Source organism: Drosophila elegans, unplaced genomic scaffold (genome assembly GCF_018152505.1).
Source record: "Drosophila elegans isolate 14027-0461.03 unplaced genomic scaffold, ASM1815250v1 contig_208, whole genome shotgun sequence".
NCBI classification, from domain to species: domain Eukaryota; kingdom Metazoa; phylum Arthropoda; class Insecta; order Diptera; family Drosophilidae; genus Drosophila; species Drosophila elegans.
Genome location: NW_024545578.1, coordinates 24,024,090 through 24,043,613, shown reverse-complemented (window position 1 = coordinate 24,043,613; position 19,524 = coordinate 24,024,090). Strand labels below are relative to the sequence as shown.

The 19,524-nt window shown below is 42.5% G+C and overlaps 1 protein-coding gene across 2 annotated transcripts; it reads left to right on the top strand.

Annotated features, from left to right (window-relative positions):
- Nucleotides 1-3,105: 3,105 nt before the first annotated feature.
- LOC108143244 lies at nt 3,106-18,246 on the top strand. Of its 2 annotated transcripts, none has more exons than XM_017267545.2 (3): nt 3,106-4,956; nt 16,464-16,652; nt 17,633-18,246. In XM_017267545.2, exons 1-3 carry the CDS (start codon nt 3,336-3,338, stop codon nt 17,749-17,751), a joined length of 1,929 nt encoding a protein of 642 aa, XP_017123034.1. In that variant the 5' UTR covers nt 3,106-3,335; the 3' UTR covers nt 17,752-18,246. The 2 variants fall into 2 exon arrangements, with proteins under 2 accessions (XP_017123034.1, XP_017123033.1); XM_017267544.2 differs by having other exon boundaries at nt 16,401-16,652.
- Nucleotides 18,247-19,524: the final 1,278 nt, after the last annotated feature.

Below are 19,524 nucleotides of genomic sequence, written 5' to 3'. Positions count from 1 at the left end.
GTTCCAAGTTCCAGGTCCGAGGTCCAGGTCCCGGGCCAGACATTCAAATCACCCGGAATCAATCAACTTCAGGCGGGATTCGGAACTTTGGCGCCGCCTTTTTGTTTTCGCCAAAGTAATATTAGCCCAACCAGTTCAGTTATTTCTCTTATAAAATCGTGAAATAATTCTAGGCCCATCGAAAGGGCAACGCAACCAAATTTGAATAATTTTTAACCATAAAGAAAGTTGATACACAAGCGGGGTGATGTGGGCACTACAGCCGAAGTAAAAAATGAATGAAGAAAAATGCCGAAGTAAAAAATGAATGAAGAAAATGTGATTTTAATCATAACACGGGCAAATACACTTTAGTTGGCTAAAAACTAATATTCAGAATTATTTTACCAATTGTTATTTATAGATCAGAAACAAAAAAAATACTGAATATTGTCAACAAATCTTTGAAATCTATTAATGTTTAGCCCTTCAAATCTATTAAAAGATTTAAAAAATATAATTTACACTTAAGGTGTAAAAGTAAAAACTGTAAGAAGTCTTTCTTTAACAATTATAGCTTTTAGTTTAAGCTATAAGGTAGCATTAAATAACAATAATTTTACAATGTAACGCATGTTCGATCTTAAACTTGCAAATATTTTAGCTAAACTAAGTGAAATGGGCCTAACTTTTTGCCTTGGGTGTGGGCCAATTGACTTTTGGCCTGCGCACGAGCCACAAAGTTGCCTTGATCTTGCTGCTCAGTCAGGGGTTATTAACGCAATGTGTCTCGGGTATGTCGTGAAACCCAATCCGGCGGTCGGGAGAAAGGCAGAACGTAATATTAGAATGCCTTTTAATTAGCTAAGATTGCTCTAAGCCAGCAGGATTACATAAAGCACTGTTACCGAGCGGAACTTGCAGGCCGACGCGGCCAACAGGCAAGTGACAGCTTTAATTTGCCCGATAATGGGCTGTGGACAACGAAGGCATACCGAATAATCGTTGGCTTAGTTAAAACAAGGATTAGGCACATCGTGAGGAGAATTTAATTTGCCAGAGACAAGTACTAATTGAAAATTTCATAATTTGCGCTATATCATCATCCCTGCTCGATTCGTATTAAGAAATCCGGCAGAATGTCTCGCCCAGATTAGATCTGCAAAGCGAACAGGTATAGCGAACAGGTACGTACGTATCGCTCAAGATCATGATCGCAGCAGAAGCCAGAGCTTGAGTTATGGTCGGTTATGGCGAATCACAAATCTGACTACGCGCTCATTTAAACGAAATCTCTTTTCCGACTCTGTTTTCGGGGCAAGTCGAAAGGTTGTTTACCCGCCTCCATAGCCATGTCAATACAGAACGCAGACCCTCGACCCTCGCAGATCGCCACTAACGATACCGTAAGTCGGGCCGGACGGTGGGAAGCTAACCCGGTCAGAGAGGAGGGTTTCGGGCCCCGTCGACACGATCTACATAACATTTGTTGCGGCTAATGGCTGCGCATTGCAAGCCGCGCCAAATATGGAGACGAATGCGGAATGTCCGGTGGCCAATAAGGTTTAGTTGGGCTTGAGCTCGTCTTGAGGCATTACCTCAGGAACTTTTCTGACTCAAATTTGCGGCAAACAGATGTTCTTTGTTTTTAAGCATTATGTAATAACCGCCAACTAATTCTAAAGTAGCACATTTCAACACTTGCTGCGAACTGTAAGTGAAGGATACATTTCTTCATTCTTGGTTACTAAATATCATAAAGAAAAGTATACTTTAAATGTATGTATAAAGATAAACATTTATTTAGGCTAACTATTAAGCTAGATGGAATTCCTGAAGATAATGTGGGATTTAAAGATACGTGAAACCGTTTTTATGCAATTCATTATTTAATACGCTTTTTTTGCCCACTCACTCAGGTGATCTGAACAATTCTAACTGTGGTTTGCTCAAAGCGCGCGCCGAACACAATACAATAATACTTAAGGAATCGGAGCGCTGCCGTTGCCGAGTTCCTATTGCCGTTCCTAAAGCTATTGGCGATGCCTTTCCCACCTCAACACTTTGTATATCGATATATCATTAGCGCTCTTTTGATTTACAATCGCCTTTTGTGTGTGGACCTCGCTATTTCGCCTTTTGTTCGGCCGTTTTCGAGGAGAGAGGCTCTGTGAGGAGACCGCAAAAGCGGTCGGCTAATAGCTTATAGCACTTTCCTACCAGCCAACTCGGGCAGCAGAGGCCATAAAATGCTATTCCCGCATATGCAGAACGAATGAAAGTGTTCTGCGCAGCGCGATCGGTTCGAATGTGGATCCTGAGCTAGCTCTGTGGATCGCGTCTGCAAATGGTTGCAACCGTCTTTGGAGCCAAAGTTGGACCGATGACAATACCCCACAATGTTGCGCTAATGAGTTATCACTTTAAATCACAACAGATGTCGAAGAAAACAGAGGATTACAAATTATTGGCAAATGATTAATAATGGCTTTACATCCCAAACAATTCTCAATTAATAATTCTAACGAAGCAAAATTAGTTATCAATTACCTAGAATATCATCCTAGAATTAAAAGTAACAAAACAAAAAGCGTCTAGTGATCTATATATGTACATATATTATGTATAATTTTATTGATTTCCAGCAAAATTCTTGGTGACAGCTGTATGTTGTTTAAAGAAATTAAATAGCTTAAACAGCACAAAAAGCTTATTCAAAAGATTCATTATTTTGATTTTATATTGGCAAATTTTATACACATTTGGGTTCATTTTAATTTGTATATCTGAAATAATCTATTTTCAAACAGCTTGGTTAAACAAAAGAGTTATAAATTCTGCATCCTTTCTGAGAATCAAAACTAAAGTTAAGTTAATTATGGTTTTAAATTAGAAATTTTATGATATATTATTTGGAAACTGCAATTTTGGTGCATTATATTTTTAATTAATTAAATAATTAAGGACACCAATTATCGCAGTACCACAGCTATCCACACTTTACAGCTATGCTTTTAGCCGAGTTAGCAAACGCACATCGAACTCGAACAAGTGTTAGTTCGACTGGGCTGCCGTCAAACTGGTCTCAAACGACCGAGCCGGGCCAAAGCCGGACTTGCAGAGCCGCCAGTCAGTCGCAGTTGGTCGATCGGAGCGAGCGGACGTCTTAGCGCGAGAATCGAGGAGAATTAGACCGCAGAACTTGGAAATCGAGGGCCAGCGAAGAGTGAAGAACTTACGAACTGAAAGAATACGATCGCGATCGCGTGTGAGGGTTTGTGTGTGTTCGCGAGAGATGCGCCTTTGATGAGCAGTTGATCGGTCACAGGCTTAGGGTTTCGGGGTCACCACTTCCAATGGCCGGCAGACGCCACCTGCTGTTGGTCCTGCTGCTGATCCTGCAGCTGATCGCCACCACGCCGGCGTCGCGCAGCCTCAGCGTGAATGGCAACAACATTTGGCGGCGGGTGCGCCTGGTGACCAGCCAGGAGACCGACCGCAACGCCTACCAGGTGCTGAAGCCGAGCAGTCGGAATGCCACCAGCACCAGCACTAGTACCAGTACCAGTACAAGTACCAGTACGACGACAACCAGCACCAGCACCACTCCGGCAGCTCCTCAATCGCAGCGCTCTGCCAAGCAATTGGATCTCAACTTTCCGGGCGGCAATGTCTCGAGTGCCGCCCGCCTGGAAATGTCCACGGAATTCTTCGTGGTGCCCACAATGGCCAGCAGTTCGAGTAGCACCACATCTACCACCACGGCGGCCACGCCCCGTCGGAGCCTGGGGGCCAAAGCGCGAGCCGCAGGCACCACCGGTCGGGTGGCGCCGGGAGGCGGTTCGAACAGCTCGAACAGCTCCAACACCCCGCCCAGCATAGTGTCCACCCACCTGCCGTTCGCCGGACTGCGCAAGGAGCCGTGGGTGGTGCCGGTGCTGGTCCTGGCCACGCTCACCATGCTCATGATGGCCGCCTTCGAGATCTTCGTGCTCTTCAAGGCCTGGCGCACGTCGCCCTCGCGACGACACCTCTTCCTGGGCCAGATGCTGCTCCTCGGGCTGTTCGCCTGTGCCAGTTTGGGCGCCATCATCACGGCCCAACCCACGCTGCTCAGCTGCGGGGCGATCCGCTTCGGGGTGGGCGTAGCCTACGCCCTGGTCTTCGCCGCCCTGCTGGTCAAGTGCGTCTTCCTGATCAGCCTGAACGGGGGGGTGTACCTGCCGGCTCCGTACCAGGGCCTACTGCTGCTCTTCGCGCTGCTCATCCAGGTGGCGATCGGCGGCCAGTGGCTGCTCACCCAGCCGCCGGAGGTGTACACCACCAGTGTGCCGGTGATGGGCAGCGGTTTCCTCAGCAGCACAGTGGCCTCGCAGACCAACTACTCGGCGCTGTTCTATCCCACATCGTACACGACACTGGACGGCACCCCGGAGATCTACACCCGGATAGCGGCGGTCAGCACCGTGCTGATACCGCTCTGCAAGACACAGTTCTCGGAGTTGCTCTTCTCGCTGATCTACATCGTCTTCCTGATCGTCTTCATCGCCGTGCTGGCCATCAAGTCGCGTGGCATCCGGGACAACTACCGCGAGGCCACCTACATCGGCCTGGCCATCGGCGGAGCCATACCCATCTGGCTGGGCTGGATGCTGTGCGGTTTGGCGGTGGCCGAGCGGCACAAGGACGCCTGCGTGGCCTTCGGCCTGGTGGCCACCTCGGCCACCGTCTTCCTGGTCATGTTCATGCCCAAGGGCAGGCAGCTGGCCGCCATGGGCAAGGAGGGGCTCTACGTGGAGGACCGCGAGGAGCAGTTCAGTTCGCTGAGCCGCGCCGGTTCCGGCTACTCGCCATCCTTCTTCCACTTCAAGCCCATCAAGTACGGCGTGATGGGTGGCTGCGGACTGCCCAACTCGGCCTCGAATACGGGCCAGGGACTCAGCTCCAAACACTGCTCCAGTGCCAACAACGGAGGTGGTAAGTGCCGCTCTTACTTGACCCTTTAACTTCGGGATTTGTCACAACTTCTGCCTGGTTAATAAAAAAAAAATAAAACTCGGCCTGGAAACAGTCCCATTTCGAGCGCCTCCCTCCCCGCCCTTCTGCCCTTGTCAGCTGTCACTGTCAAACTTTGTTAGTTTTGTAATAACTTTCTTTTCTTGCCTCATGTGCGCCAGCCCCACCCCCCCTGGCTGGCAACCTCTTGAACTCTTGTTTATCCATTTGTTCGCTCTTTCTAAAAGCAACAGCAAAGTCGGCGAGAAGGAAAGCAAAAGTCTTAACTTTCAAAGACTGCCAGCTCGAGCAGACGGTAGCCCAGGTACTGTGGTCTTAATGCCTCCAAAATGATGGGGAGTTTCAGAAAAAAAAACTAACCTAAGTCTGTAATTTATCAATATTAGCCCATGGAAGTGTTGAAAGTGTACAACAATTTTTATAGCTTGAGGCACCTTTAGGCAATTGCAGTTTTGGCTTCAGTTTCGTTGCCAATGTCAATGAAATAATTATACATTTTCCCAAACCCCGCCCTGTGATTATTTTCATTTGCATTGCTTTTGCATTTCTTTTCCAATCAGTATGAATGGCAATTTTCCTATTGCACCGCTTCATTTGCTTGTATGCAAATCTGTGCGCTTTCATTTCGCGGCCACTCGCAATTGTAGACAATCGTTCGCGCAGATCCCAACCACTGTGCGACGGCATTAACTGGGCTTAAAATTGTTTTGCCGGGCCGTGTAATTGTTTGGCATATTAATTTTCCCGACGCCGACGTCTCTGCGTGTAAGCCAAGTGTAAAAAGTGTAAAAGAGCACACATCCAGCGTTCCGTTCATTTGTCTTTCGGCTTTTGGCTTTCGGCTTTCGATTTCGTTTTCGTTGTGAGAACGTCCAGGTTCGTGGGTTAGGTCTTTGATTAGATTTTCGCTGCTGCTGCGGCTTAAATCATTTCTGGCGCTCCGAATAGAGCCATCAACAAATTTCACATCTGTCCATTAGTCGGTGTTAGATGTCATTGTCAGGCGGTGTGGATGTGGTCACGACCTGTCCTCAGGTCCAAAATCGCTTGGCACATTGTCAACGAGCAAGTGAAACGAGTCAAAGCCGAAACTTACAAAGCCAACAATAAAAGCTGACTGTGCAATTTTTGGCAATTTATGAATTATGAATTCTTAGGAATTAGTTTTTGTTTTACCCATTTTCCAAACAATAACAAGCCATAAAAGGCTTTAAACTATTTCAGCTTTCTAATGAAAGCACACGTAGAGTGGCTTATGAGTGTGGCAAAGTGGAAAGATATGGGGAGACTTCGGAGAAGGAAGGGCGCCCAGTGGGGTGCCTCGAAATGTGCGTGCCTAAGCCATGTAACACTTTACGTAATTTAATTAAAGTAAATACATCACAAAAGTATGATTACAGTCAGCAAAAAGCGTTTCAAATGGAAATGGGACAGGAAAACTTAGGGCAATTCATGTGGAAAACGGAGAAGAAATGCTCTGCGAAAAGCGTTAGGCAATTGTGGAAATTAATTACGGCAATTGAAATCGAAGGAAAGAAAGCCATTATAAGTCCAAAGAGGTACTTAAATTTTATTTGAATCTATATAACTTGTAATTGCATACTCAACTTGTTGAAATTATGCACAAGCATAAGTTTTTTTAACCCACGGCAAAGCGGTGCCAAAATCCAGTTACCTCTACTTTAAGAGTATAAGACCCGCAATAGCTTACCAAATTATAACAATGAGCTGGTGGGCCAAAGTAGGAAGCGTTTTACATGGCAGCTACTTGACGACGACTCCAAATCCGACTCAGTATGTGAGCCAAGCAAGAAGGCAAACTCGGCAGGACAAAAGCCGAGGTGCAGCTGAAACTTTGGCCAAAACTGGGCCCGAATCTGGAGTTGCAGCCACGGCCCACAAGCCAAAGTGCCTGTGGGCAGTCTGGGCTCGGATTCCGATTCCGTCTCCGACTCCGACTCCAATTCCACTTCCAATTCCGACGAGGAAAGCCAGCAAGTGAGGCGGCAGCCAGGGACAGACGAAATATAGGTAGGCTCGTATATAGATAGATAAATGAGAGATATAGTGCTCTGGCCCCGGCTACACATATATACGTCAAACTGTCTGCAATTGAAAGTGCATTTGAGGGGTAACAGAAATCAACGACGAACGAAAACCGGGCAGCAGGCAGGCAGAAACCTTAAGAGCAAAAGACAAATGTCTGGAGACACACGGAGCACAGCGAAATCAAAGTAGGCACAGAGCTTAACAAGCAAAGGAGCAAACATCAGCCGAGAGCTGCAATCGCTGCCATTATCGTGGCCAGACCCAAGCTATACCTCAGCCCATAGCCCAGCCAAGCCAAACAAACCAAGCCAAACAAACCAAGCCAAACCAAACCCGATCCAATCCAATGCGATCCGATCCGATCCGATCCAGAAACATGTGTGTGGGTTGTGTAGTTGTCTCGCTAACTCTTCGACTTCGACTGCGACTTCGACTTCGCTTGAGCCAGCCTGAGTGAAGTGAGCCAAAGGCAGCGACAGCGACAGCGACAGCAAGGGTTCCGGCTTGATTAAGGGCACAGAAAGCAAAAAACTGGAGCTGCATGTGGGCAGCAGTTGAAATTTACATAAGGCGATGAGGCAAGAGAAAAATCAAAAGTTGTTCCCTTTTTTTCGAGCCATTGCTCGGGCTGATTGAAGAGCAAATGACTTGGCCAACGAACTTGATTCGGCCGGGGAGTTGACAGCTTAAGGAGGGGCAAATTATTGGATGTCTTGCCTCTCAAGTAAGATGGAATCTATTGCTAAGGCTCTTGCTTGTGTGTAACTCAGCGTTGTTTGAGGAACCAAGAAATCAGAAATGGAGTACCTTATTCTCTTCAGTGCCATTTGCATTAAAAACACTAAATAAAAAATAATCACAAAATCAATAGACTTGGGCTGTGTTCAGTGCAATAAAACAAATGGTTTTAAGTTGTCTAAAATTCTATTAAAATTAAAATTGATTATTCAATTGTAGTTCAAGATTAAAATTTGCAGCACTTGTGTTTTGTCAATCTGAACTAAAATGATCTTTGACTTTCCACTGCTTGTAGGTTTGAGCTTACATTAAGGATGAATAATTAACAAATTAGTAACTATTTCTTAAGAACTGACACTAAATTGACCTCCTTTCCTAAAATATCTAAATGCATAAAAGTTTTAAAGAACCGGAATGACAATAAATCATATTTTAAATGCTTTAAATTGGAAGTCTCACAACGGGTAAACCGAAACCGCAAGGAGGAACGAGAGACATTTCCAATAAATCCATAATATCGAATTTCCTGCCAAGCCTTCAAATAAACACACTCAAAATCACATGTGTGTGTGTGTGTGGTCGTTGGCAGTAAGCAGTTCGGCACATAATTCACCGAGCAATTTGCAACAATAAACTAAACGACAGCTAACGGCGTTGACGCCAAGGAATGAGCCGGGCCAAAAGATTCCAGGGCAAGGGCAGGGGCAGGGGCAGGGGCGGATCAGTGGACCGGGGGAAAGGGCGCAGTCAGAGGCCAGCAGCTCTACATGATTGCCGCCATGAAGTCAAAGTCGAAGGCGAGGAATGAACGCAGATTGACAGCTCTAGCTTGGGTCTCTCATGCACATAAAAAAACTTTGGATCAGTTTCAAATGAAAATCCACATAAGCCTGTGTCCTTTATATTATAAAAACTTTACACATAATAATATAAATCCAATATATTCCTTTTGTAGCACAAACGTAACGTCTTGCTAAAAAAAAGTTTTAAAGTTCGTTGCCTCAGTCTTTTGTTTATTAAAACAAACAGAACACGTATATCAGTTGTATTTTATTTACTAAATGGTAACTAATAAAAGGCATTCTATATTTCAATGATCAAATAGTTTTTCTTTAACAAAGAATTATTTTGGTTCAATCCCGTTCCTATGTTTAAGCAGTATAGAATCCACAAAATACACACTTTGAAACCTATTAAGTTGAAGAACTTTTAAGAGTAATTTAAAATCCAATCGATGATAATTTAATATATTTTTTTTCTGTGTTGGGACCTGGTGTGGCTGGATGTGGCCAAAAGGATATCGTGGGGCCCGGCCGATTTGAGCAGCCCGTTGCCGCTGATTGAACGAGAGAGTTCAAGGTTGTCCGGCCTGCTTTAATTGAAGTCGCATTGTTGTAAGCGCTTCGGGCAGCTGTCGACGACGAGCGGCGCGATGACAGGCGGAGCCACAAAAATAGATACTCGTACATACTTCCGTTGCCGCTGCGTGATGTTATCATTATACCCTAACCCCTGGGGCCTAGGGCTGCTTGGTGGGGAAACTGCAACTGGAATCTGTGCGGAGATGCCTCCCGAGACGAGCCAGTGACCTTATCGGCCAGCAGAGTGTCCCATCTTCGACTTGGCAATGCCGCCACTTGGCCAGTTGGTCAGTAAGACGGGCCCATCAATCTGGGCATCTGCCAGCGGCCTTTGTTCTCCGGCGACGTCGCATTTTTTTGTAATTTTATTGAGTGACTTTATGCCAGGCAGCCACATACATAAAATCAATCATTCATGCTATACTATGGAGCCGGGCAGATCGAAGCAGATCCAAGCAGACCTTGGAAGGTTAAAGCTTGTCGCTACACTCCCGAGACCCGTGCGGAAATTTTGTCTATTTGTCTTGCATGTTTATCGATCGATGGGGATTTGTCAATAAAGAGCCCAGGGAGGCCACATAGTCATTTAACTGTGAACAGTCCAGAGATTGCTTTTGTATCTGTTATTTTTTTCCATTTTCTGCACACTTGAGGATCTGAGGCTTAGCTCGAGCCGAGGTTCCGCGTGTTATTGATGGATACTTCCAAAGGTTGCTTCATTGTCATAAACCAGTTGGTCAAATGGGGCTTAGCTCAAAGAAAGCTCATTTATATAATGAGAACTGAATAAATTATCGTCATGATTATTATAGATTCCTTTATGAAGTTTATTTGCAAACAAAAGTAATTGGAAAGTATAAAGTTTCTGCCTGGGAAAGCGAATTAAAGTTCGTTGCCTCAGTCTTTTGTTTAAGACAGAAAACAATTTGTAGAAAAAGGAATCCAATATATCATTGTGAAGAACATTGATAGTTAAGCAACTGGAAATATTAAAAACCAGAACCAAATAAAAAGTTCGTTGCCTCAGTCGTTGGTTTTTTCTGTTGTAAAATTAGAAAACTAATTTTTAAATTTATATTGAATCAAGTCTCGGTTTAATGGCTCAATGATATTTATCGATCTCCTTTGAAGATACTATTTGTTTTAAGACAGTTACGATTTTAACTTTAACAACTTTTGTTTGTTTGTTTTTTTTATTTATTTCGAATATACTATACTACAATAATGACATTGCCTTGGAGTTCATTTTTAAGATAGCACCAATAGTTGTCTTTTAATTGTTTTTTTTTCGATTGTTTAAGCTGTCAATTATTAGACCCAAATTTAAAGCAATCAGAAATGAACATCAAACAACAATTTCAATCAAATGATTTCTGTTAACCTGGCTTTGTTTAGAACCCAATTTTGCCTAGGGGGCACCTATTGAAACGGTTCGACCAGCATCAGCTGTCTAAAATATGACATAAAAAAGATTCGATTAGCCTCAATTGTTCTGAGTCCACTACCAGCAGACCAAAGACTGAGGCAACGAACTTGAAATTGAAAAACCAAAGAGCAAAAACAAAAGAACAGAGCAAAACAGAACAAAACAGAATAGAACAGAACAACGCGGAGCAGAAAACTTGACAACGATGATGTGCAAGATGATGATCATGAAGATGACGATGGCGCAATGTACAAATCTGTGAAGTACGTGTTGTTGAGTATCGTATCCAACTTCAGTTTGCTGTCCGCGGCAGCGCCTGTGTATGGGACTTAATATATGAGTTGGGTAAATGCTGCCAGCACGTGCTTGAAACGAGCGTCACTGTATATTACCACAAAATTATAGCGGTTTGCAATAAGAGCCGCGGCCACGGAGAGCCGGGCTGGATGCCATGGAGCGATGATATTTAGTTTTGCCTAGAAGTGCCAGCAGCCGGCCAGCAACGTAATCGATAACCAGTTCCGAATTGCGGCAATGAAACCGAAAGCGGAAAAGCCAACTCAGGTCTTGCTGCCAGCTCTTGGCCCGGCTCAAAGCAGTTCAGGCCAACCGATCGAGGCAAGTCGGGAGCTCAGAGCCGAGGGAGCCAATGAGCCGTGTGCCAACTGCACATGCTAAAATTATTACGCTAAATTGGCCTGCAGATCGCCGCGGTCTTACGGTACCTTCGTCAGCTTGTGGTTGCCGCCCAGGGATGCAAGCTAAGGGGCTTAGAAAAAAGGTGCTATACGGTTGAGCTAAGAGCGAATGGTTGATTTTAAGGTCTTGGGCATTCTGAATGTCGATCCTTAAGGTAAATCAATCAATACAATATAGAAAATAAATGTATTTACAGTTTCAATTAGTGGATTACGTCTTGTTTAATGGTTCTGTAGCCTTATTAAATTATAAAACAAATTTGTATGCTTCAATTTTATATCAAAGATGAAATTACACCATTCCGAATAAATCATGTTCTGTACATTATTTTGTACATTACATAATTTGCCAATATTTTCGTAAGACAATTATTTTCTTCTCTCTGGCTATATTCACACTTTTTGCTTTACAATTTCAGTTGTATACCAGTTCACTTTAAAATAAAAAAAGGGTAATAAATTTCTTACTTAAAAGTGAATGCCGAAAATTAAATAAGTATTAAATTGATTTATTATACGAAAAACAATCACTTCGTCAACAAAGAAAGTTGTATTTTTATATTGCAATATACAAAAAAAATGCATTTACAGTTTCAAATAGTGGATTACGAATTTTTTACAGGCTACATTTTTAATTATAAAACAAATTTATACACTTCAACTGCATATCAAAGATAAAATTACACAATTCTGAATAAATCATGTTCTGTACATTATTTTGTACATTTAGTAATTTGCCATTACTTTCGTAAGACAATTATTTTCTTGTTTCTGGCTATACTCATACTATTTGATTTACACTTTGAATCGTATCCAGTTCACTTTAAAACCAAAAGTTAAAAGTGAATGCCGAAAATTAAAATAGTATTAAATTGATTTATAATACGAAAAACAATCACTTCGTCTACAAAGAAAGTTGTATTTTTATATTGAAGGCGTTCGTTTAAGCTAAAACCACTTTAGTGTTTTTCCTTTTTTTTGTACAATAAAAGAAGACTAATCAATTGTTTCAGCTGGAGGTCCATGCCACTCCACCCCAACTGAAGCATACACACTTTACTCAAATGTAAATTAAATTGTAACAATTTGAAGGTCATACGCCCTCAGCCGAAATATGCAAATTGCCGGCCGTTGCGGCCATGTGAAAAATGCTTTTCTTCCGCCTCAAAATGGGAGGGAAAATCGTCCGCGGCGCAGTTCATGACAATGAACCCTGGGCTGGATGAGTGAGAGGGAGACGATGTGGATGGGGACGGGATGGGATGGGATGGCTTAGAACGAACGTGGCCAATTAGTTATAATGCTGCTTCGTGATATCACAACATCTGGCAACTCACTCTCAAAGACCCAGACAACGGCCAAGGCAAAAGCAACAACCTTTGGCGCGGCAGCCAGAGGCAGAAAGAAAGAGTCAACGCCGCAGCCAGGCAGCCAATGAGGAAAACAGCAACGCTCGCCAAAGAAATTACTCAAGTCTGCAAAGTATGTAGCAGCTAACAACAGCAACAGCAGCAGCAAAAAGCCAACTCTCTGTGGCAAGAACAACAGCAGCAGAGGCAACTGAGCACTGCTGGGCCTACAACAAAGGCGAACAATGACAATCTGCACGTAGCAATCAGTCAACGTGCGGCAGTTGGTTTAACTTTAACTTGTTGCCAGCCAGATAGAAGATACTGGGCCCAGGGTAAGGAGGCAGATGCACATGGGACGGGGTTTGGGGGTCGGGGGCAAGCCGACAAACTGCAAACTGCAAACTGCAAACTGCCAACTGCACACTGCAAAATGCAAAATGCAAAACGTGGCCCTGTCTCCGCAATAGAGATGGGCAATTTTAATGAATTTTCCCCAGTCGGTGAAAGAGGCAGAAATAATTAAATGCAAGTGAGGAAAAGTAAAAACGGACGAGGCGAGCACACGGAAAGGGGAATTAAGAGTGAGGAAATAATGAAGATGGAATAAATCGCCTCAGTTTAAAGGGGGAAATAATTCATAAAAAGAATTTCTACAGCAGCCGGGAAAACATGCTTTAGGCACATATTTCTAATGTGGAAGGAACTCATAACTTATGCCAGATAAAGTCTAAGAAACCATTACTGGGGTATTTGTAGAATAACTCATTTTTTCACAGTTCCCTTAACGTTAATTTAAATTAATAGTAAAGATTATAGAAACTTTTGTATATGTTTGTTTTCGATTTAACGACAGAGCTTTGGTTTACTTACTTCCTAAATACTAATAAAAAACAATAATTTTTGTTCTCACCTTTCTAAATTCATTGCTTCCGTTCTCCTTTCTTATTACCTGTAATTATCCATAAATGAAATACGATATGTTATGAATGAACAACCTTTATTACTACCAGTAGCTTCGTTACTAGCTTTATTTTGATGACTGGTCAACATTTTCTAGGCCGTGATTAGACCGATTGTAGTCAGACTAATACAAATTTCTTTTGATTATATTTAAGACAAGTTGCTAAATTCTAAGAGAATAGCATACTTTCTTTTAACTTTTTTTCCTAGATCTAGGTTTTTTGTGGTATTCAACATTTATAAACAAATTTGTCCACGTTTTGGTTTATTTTGTAAATGTTGTAATTAATAAAGTTATTCAATCTTATTCAGGTAAATACACAGCAAATATTCTTCGATCTTGCTTGACTCTGCATTGGAAGATTTGTTAAAGGTTCTCTGAATACACAATTTCCCCACATTTCCTGCATTATGGCAATTTATATTCAGGGTCACGTATTCCTTCCATCTCTAGCCACATAGAATTCTTCAGGGCCCTGGCCTCCCCCACACATAGATACAGAAGTGCACCAACACCTGGACAATGCGGAACATGCATGCGGACGCCAATCTCAAGACTGGCCATACATATTTGCACTTAATTAGCGTTTTTCGTTACATTTCGTCTCGTCTCGTTTCGTTTCGTTAAGTTGGCTGTCAGCTGTGAGCTAAAGTTACATATTTAATGCTGGCGCACATAATTCATAATGGCCAAATGAGCTGACAGACAGCGCAAATCGGAAAAAGAGATTTTCTAGTTGGTCTCGGGCAAAACGGAATTAAGCCAAATTTGCCGCTTCAGCTGGCGGCTGCTGCTGCTGCTGTTGCTGCTGCTGGAAAACTAGTTTCTTTTTTAACGCGAAATGCAAAAGCCTGCCCACCGCAGATACAGATACATCTGGAGTTACAGGTACAGATACAGATACATTTACAGATACAGCTACAGATACAGATACAGATACAGCTTTGGATTCTGGCGCACACATGCATTTTCATTTTCTGACACATAATTCCACATTCGAGGCAGTGGAAGCAGAACAGAAGTCTCGGAGCGGCGTATAAAAACAAGCGGGCTTAATTGCAGTATTTGTTCTAAGTTAATTAGAAAACCCAGAAGTGCCACGGGAAGGAGGCCAGGGGTTGGCATGTGTGTAACTGCCGCATTTAACACTGCCAAGAGTTCAGATCCCGCAGCAGTAGACACTTCAATGCCGACGCAGGCTTCCCCGATTTTCCAGCCTCTCTTTTCGGCCCGATTTTCTAGTCGTTTTTTTTTTTTTTTGTCAGTTTCCATGTCGTTAACACAGTTTGCTACACACGTTTCATTTGGCTGCCTCTCGGAGCTGTTGAAAATATAATAATAATCATAAGTTATTACCTCCAGCTGCTGGCGGTTGATTTGGCTCACATTTGTTAGGCTTTGCCCGTCCTAAATGAAAATCCCTTACTTGGGCAGTGGAACTTTGGCCAAAGTGTTGGTCTTGGGCAGGCCAAGTCGCTACTAATTATGACAAGTGTACGAGAGTTATAAATAGCCGAACAATTAAGGCAGGTTCTTATCTAAAAGGGGAACTGGATTTCGTGGAATCGGAGGCGAAACAAAAAATATGCATAAACTTGAACTGGTTTCGTTACTACGATTAAGTCTCACAAGAAAGAAAAAATTGCACGGGCTACAAGTAATGCAACTGCATCCATAACGCGCCTCGAAAAAAACGGGGTAGTAGACCTCTGGGGATTGCACCACACACATTTTATTAACCCTTAAAGTTAATGAAGGTCGCAGCTCTGCCAAACGGATTAACGAGAGCAAAAACTGTTTGTTGGCCCAACACAAACCTATTAAGATTCCAATGAAAAAAAAGCTTGGGGTTTTTGCCCAATACCCGTAGACACAAACATAAATACAGTGGGACTTTCTCTATGGCTTGAGGGTGTTGGAGTTAACCCATTGACATGAAATCGTTTGACATCATTAAGTCCGCCATAAATTGGCCGGCAAAAGTGTGAAATATGGCAGGGTAATTTCCTCGAATTGGGAACATCTGCGTCTGGGTTCGGGCTCTGGGTCAGGCCAATTATGGCTGACCATGGGCAGAAGTTGTGACACATTTGCTGATTTATCTACCAACATATGGCTACGACTTGGTTGCACTTAAAGCACATGAAAATACAAATACAAATATATATATATATATTTATATTTATTATTATTTTATTTTGTTTTGTTTACTTCTTTATTTGTCATGTCATGCATACATATATCATCAAAAACCACCGCCAACCAACACGACATTCATCTACAACATCAACAACGAACTCAAAACAAAAAAAACATCACCATCATCACTGCATCGACAACATATATTATATCTCCTCCTTATCGTACTTCACCTCCAACTTTATCTTCACCTTCACTCCCAAACTTTGTCAAACATAATCGAAAAATTCTCGACACGCTCACGACACACACACTTGCATATGTCATTTCATAATCCATCCGTGTTGTTTCTGTAATTTTTTCCATTGCTATTATGTTCATCAATCATTTGGAACCTTTTTTTCATTATTGGTTGACTCTTTTGGTTTTGTTTCCGGTATTTTTACCTTTTCGAAACTTAATTGAATTTACATTTATTGTCAAAAAAACCAATAACTACTGTACATATATGTTTATCCTATACGTAATATCACCACTACGTGTGTGTGGGTCACGACTGGTTTTGTTAATGGTTTGGTAACTTTACACACGGCTCTGGGACTTCCAACCACACACGCACCCACTCCACCACCACCGCACCACCGCATCACCGCACCACCAATCCCTGCAATCCGCCGACAGATCGGGTTGCCTTGGTCACCGCCGCACCGCCGAGCTATACGCGTATGTATCACTATTTTCCAGCACACCTGAGTCCGCACCCGTTCTGCTATTATCCTCCCGCACCACCTCCACCACTGCCACCGCAACCACCGCCACCACAGCAAGCCGCACCGCCCACGCTCACGCCGTTGACCCTCAAACAGTTGGGCAACTCGCTGACCTCCATGACACAAGCGGCGCAATTGGCCAAAACGCTGCGCTATGCGCCAGGTAATAATACTCGCCATTAGCTAACGATCCCCCAGGCATCTTACGGTTTGTCTGCAGGGGAGGCTTCCACAGGGATGTAAATTAGTATTATGCAATAGGGAGAATAATGGGTATATGTAACACGATTGATTGAGACACTTAACAAATCTTAGCTAAATTAATCAAATACAAAATTATTTACATGTTATAAAAACAAAAGCTTGAGTTTTTACGCTTCAGAATTATTTTTTGTCAATAAATATAGTTCTAAAAAATGATTTATTTCCAAGCCATTGGAGTTCGCACTTTGTTGTAAAATTTCACATTTACTTGTTTTTTGCATTCATAAAATTAAACTTATTCAATAAATTTATGTGTGCAGATTTGGCAATAAATGTTTGTAAGACAAAAAGATCCAAAAAATTTGGGAAGCAAAAATCTGTTTACTTGCGATTGATTTATAAAAAGCATTAAAATTTTAATGTTTCATATGCATTTTATAAATACGCCGACATGCTAAAATATGTTGGTGTTCAGATTCGGCACACCGAATTCCATTGGAAAATAATTTAATGTAGGTACAATCTTTATAGTTTTCAAATTTAGATTTGAAATTATATATTTATTACATTAAATAAATCATTTTTGAATAAATTAAGCAAATTTGAATAGTTTTAACAGTAAAACATGTTGATATTGCTTTTGGTATATACATACTTGGTCACACATGAACATGATAACCCAAAGTCCTGAAACTTCTACAGTCAAATAATCTACGAGTCAAATAAATATATTTATATTGAAACATAAAAACACAAAACAAAGAAATAAATAAAAAAACGCTTCAAGTTTTATTTGTAACAAAATATGATTTGTAATTATCCATCACCGCACACAAACAATATTATCGAATCTGCATATAATGTTCATACAAAATATGTACAACTAACGAAAACCTGCTGTAAATCGAAAAAAAAAACTAAAATTATGTTTTCTTCTAGGCATGTTTATACGACCAGACGAAACGAATCTCTACACTACGCTGGAGCCGACGTTGAGCAGCAATCCGAATGTGTACTTTCAACGCAGCGGGGCCGTTCATCCCGGCATCCTCTACTGAATATCCGACAGAGCGGGGAAGTCCGAGCAGCGAGAACACTGGAACTGAGTATTTTTTTTAGCATTAAGCTACGGCTCCCAAGGAGCAGCAATAAGCGAATTGATATTCTCCGATCATTTCAAGTAGTGTAATATTTTTGTCATAATTGCTAAGCCCTTTGCATCTTTATTTATGCGATACGAGGAACACACATAACGACCTAGTAAATTAAGGATCAGACTCGACCTGAACGCTGGAATTTTGATATATTCCTTGCGGTCAGGAGAGTACGAACTCCGATGACGATGCAATAGAACTGCAGTCCTAGTTTACGATACAAACCATCTACACTGGTTACATTTACACTCTCGATGTAGCAACGATTTTATCGAATAAGTCTTCAAAAGCAGTTGCCGGCCTTGAATCCTAACTAATGTTAAAGTGTTAAAAACGAATTAGAAACTTTAAGTAAGATTACTTTTGGCTTGTGATGTAAAAGTAAATTGTACTTTAAAATTTTTTGTAATATTTGGACAGAACCAACTGCTCTGCTTTTGAAATAACTCATGAGCGCAGGGGCAATTCAACTGGATAAATTATGCCAACAAATAGTATAACATGAACTTGGCTGGACTCTGCGTAAAAAGCATTAAGTTACGCTTGAATGTCGGGAAAAGATAACCCTAGTTCCCGTGAATCCACCTGATGTCCATCAGTGTTTGTCAGCAATATGTATACAGATGTCTTGCCCCTGCGACACACACACAAATACCAGTAAGTAATAGGCTTAATAAACATTTGTCTAGCCAAGTAAAACGATCGCTTAAGCAAACACGAAATGTTGTACATATAGCAATGGCCCCCAGCCGCACACACACACACACAAACAAACACACACACACACACACATGGTGAAGAAGCCAATCTCAATAAAAGAAAAACAAAACAGAATAACAACTCTCAATTGCCACACAGGAACAACATCAGCAATGACGATTACAATTAAGTATAATTGCAAATTATTGGCATTGCAATGCCTATTAACGCCTGCTCCAAGCACAGAGGGGATGGGCCTGGGTGGGGGGAGGAGAAGGGGTATCCCCCCGACCAGGATCTAAGTGCGGGGAGGATTATGGGATGCCGACGCAGCGCTACATGTTTCAAATAATTTGTTAACGCCTTTCAGATTGCGATTGGATTGGGTGCAGCCCGGCCAGAATGGCTGTTTGGAATAGATAAACGTTCGACCATTATCGCCCGGTTCTAAGTGCTCCATGGAGCGATTCCCACTGCAAGACACGACGACGCCTCTGACGACTTGACCCCATATATGGCATGGCATGGCATTGGTCCGGTCCGGTCCGGTCTGGTCTGATCCGGTCCTGTTCGGAACGGGCACTACTGACCACATCGAGTGCATGCCGAGGGCGTGTTCGCCAAGAGGATGCGAGGTGGACCAAGCGGACGGAAGGGCGAAGGAGTCTCTCCATCCTCACATTAATTAAGTGCAACAATGCGGTGCGGATAGAGTGGCAAAAAGGCAAAGGGCGGTGCAGTAGGATGGCTCGCCAGCATTCACATCCACTTCTCCAGGCAGTCACATCGCTCGTATTAATGACATTTCTCACGAACATTTTACCAGAGCAGTCAACACAAGGAGCTCGTGTCTAGCTGAAAGCACTGAGATAAATGTTTCAACCATTTTATTATGATTCGTTTTCAATGTTTCAATAAATGTTATCGTTTTAAAGCAACTTTTAAAGCTAAGTAACTTCTGAATGACAACCCTTTTCC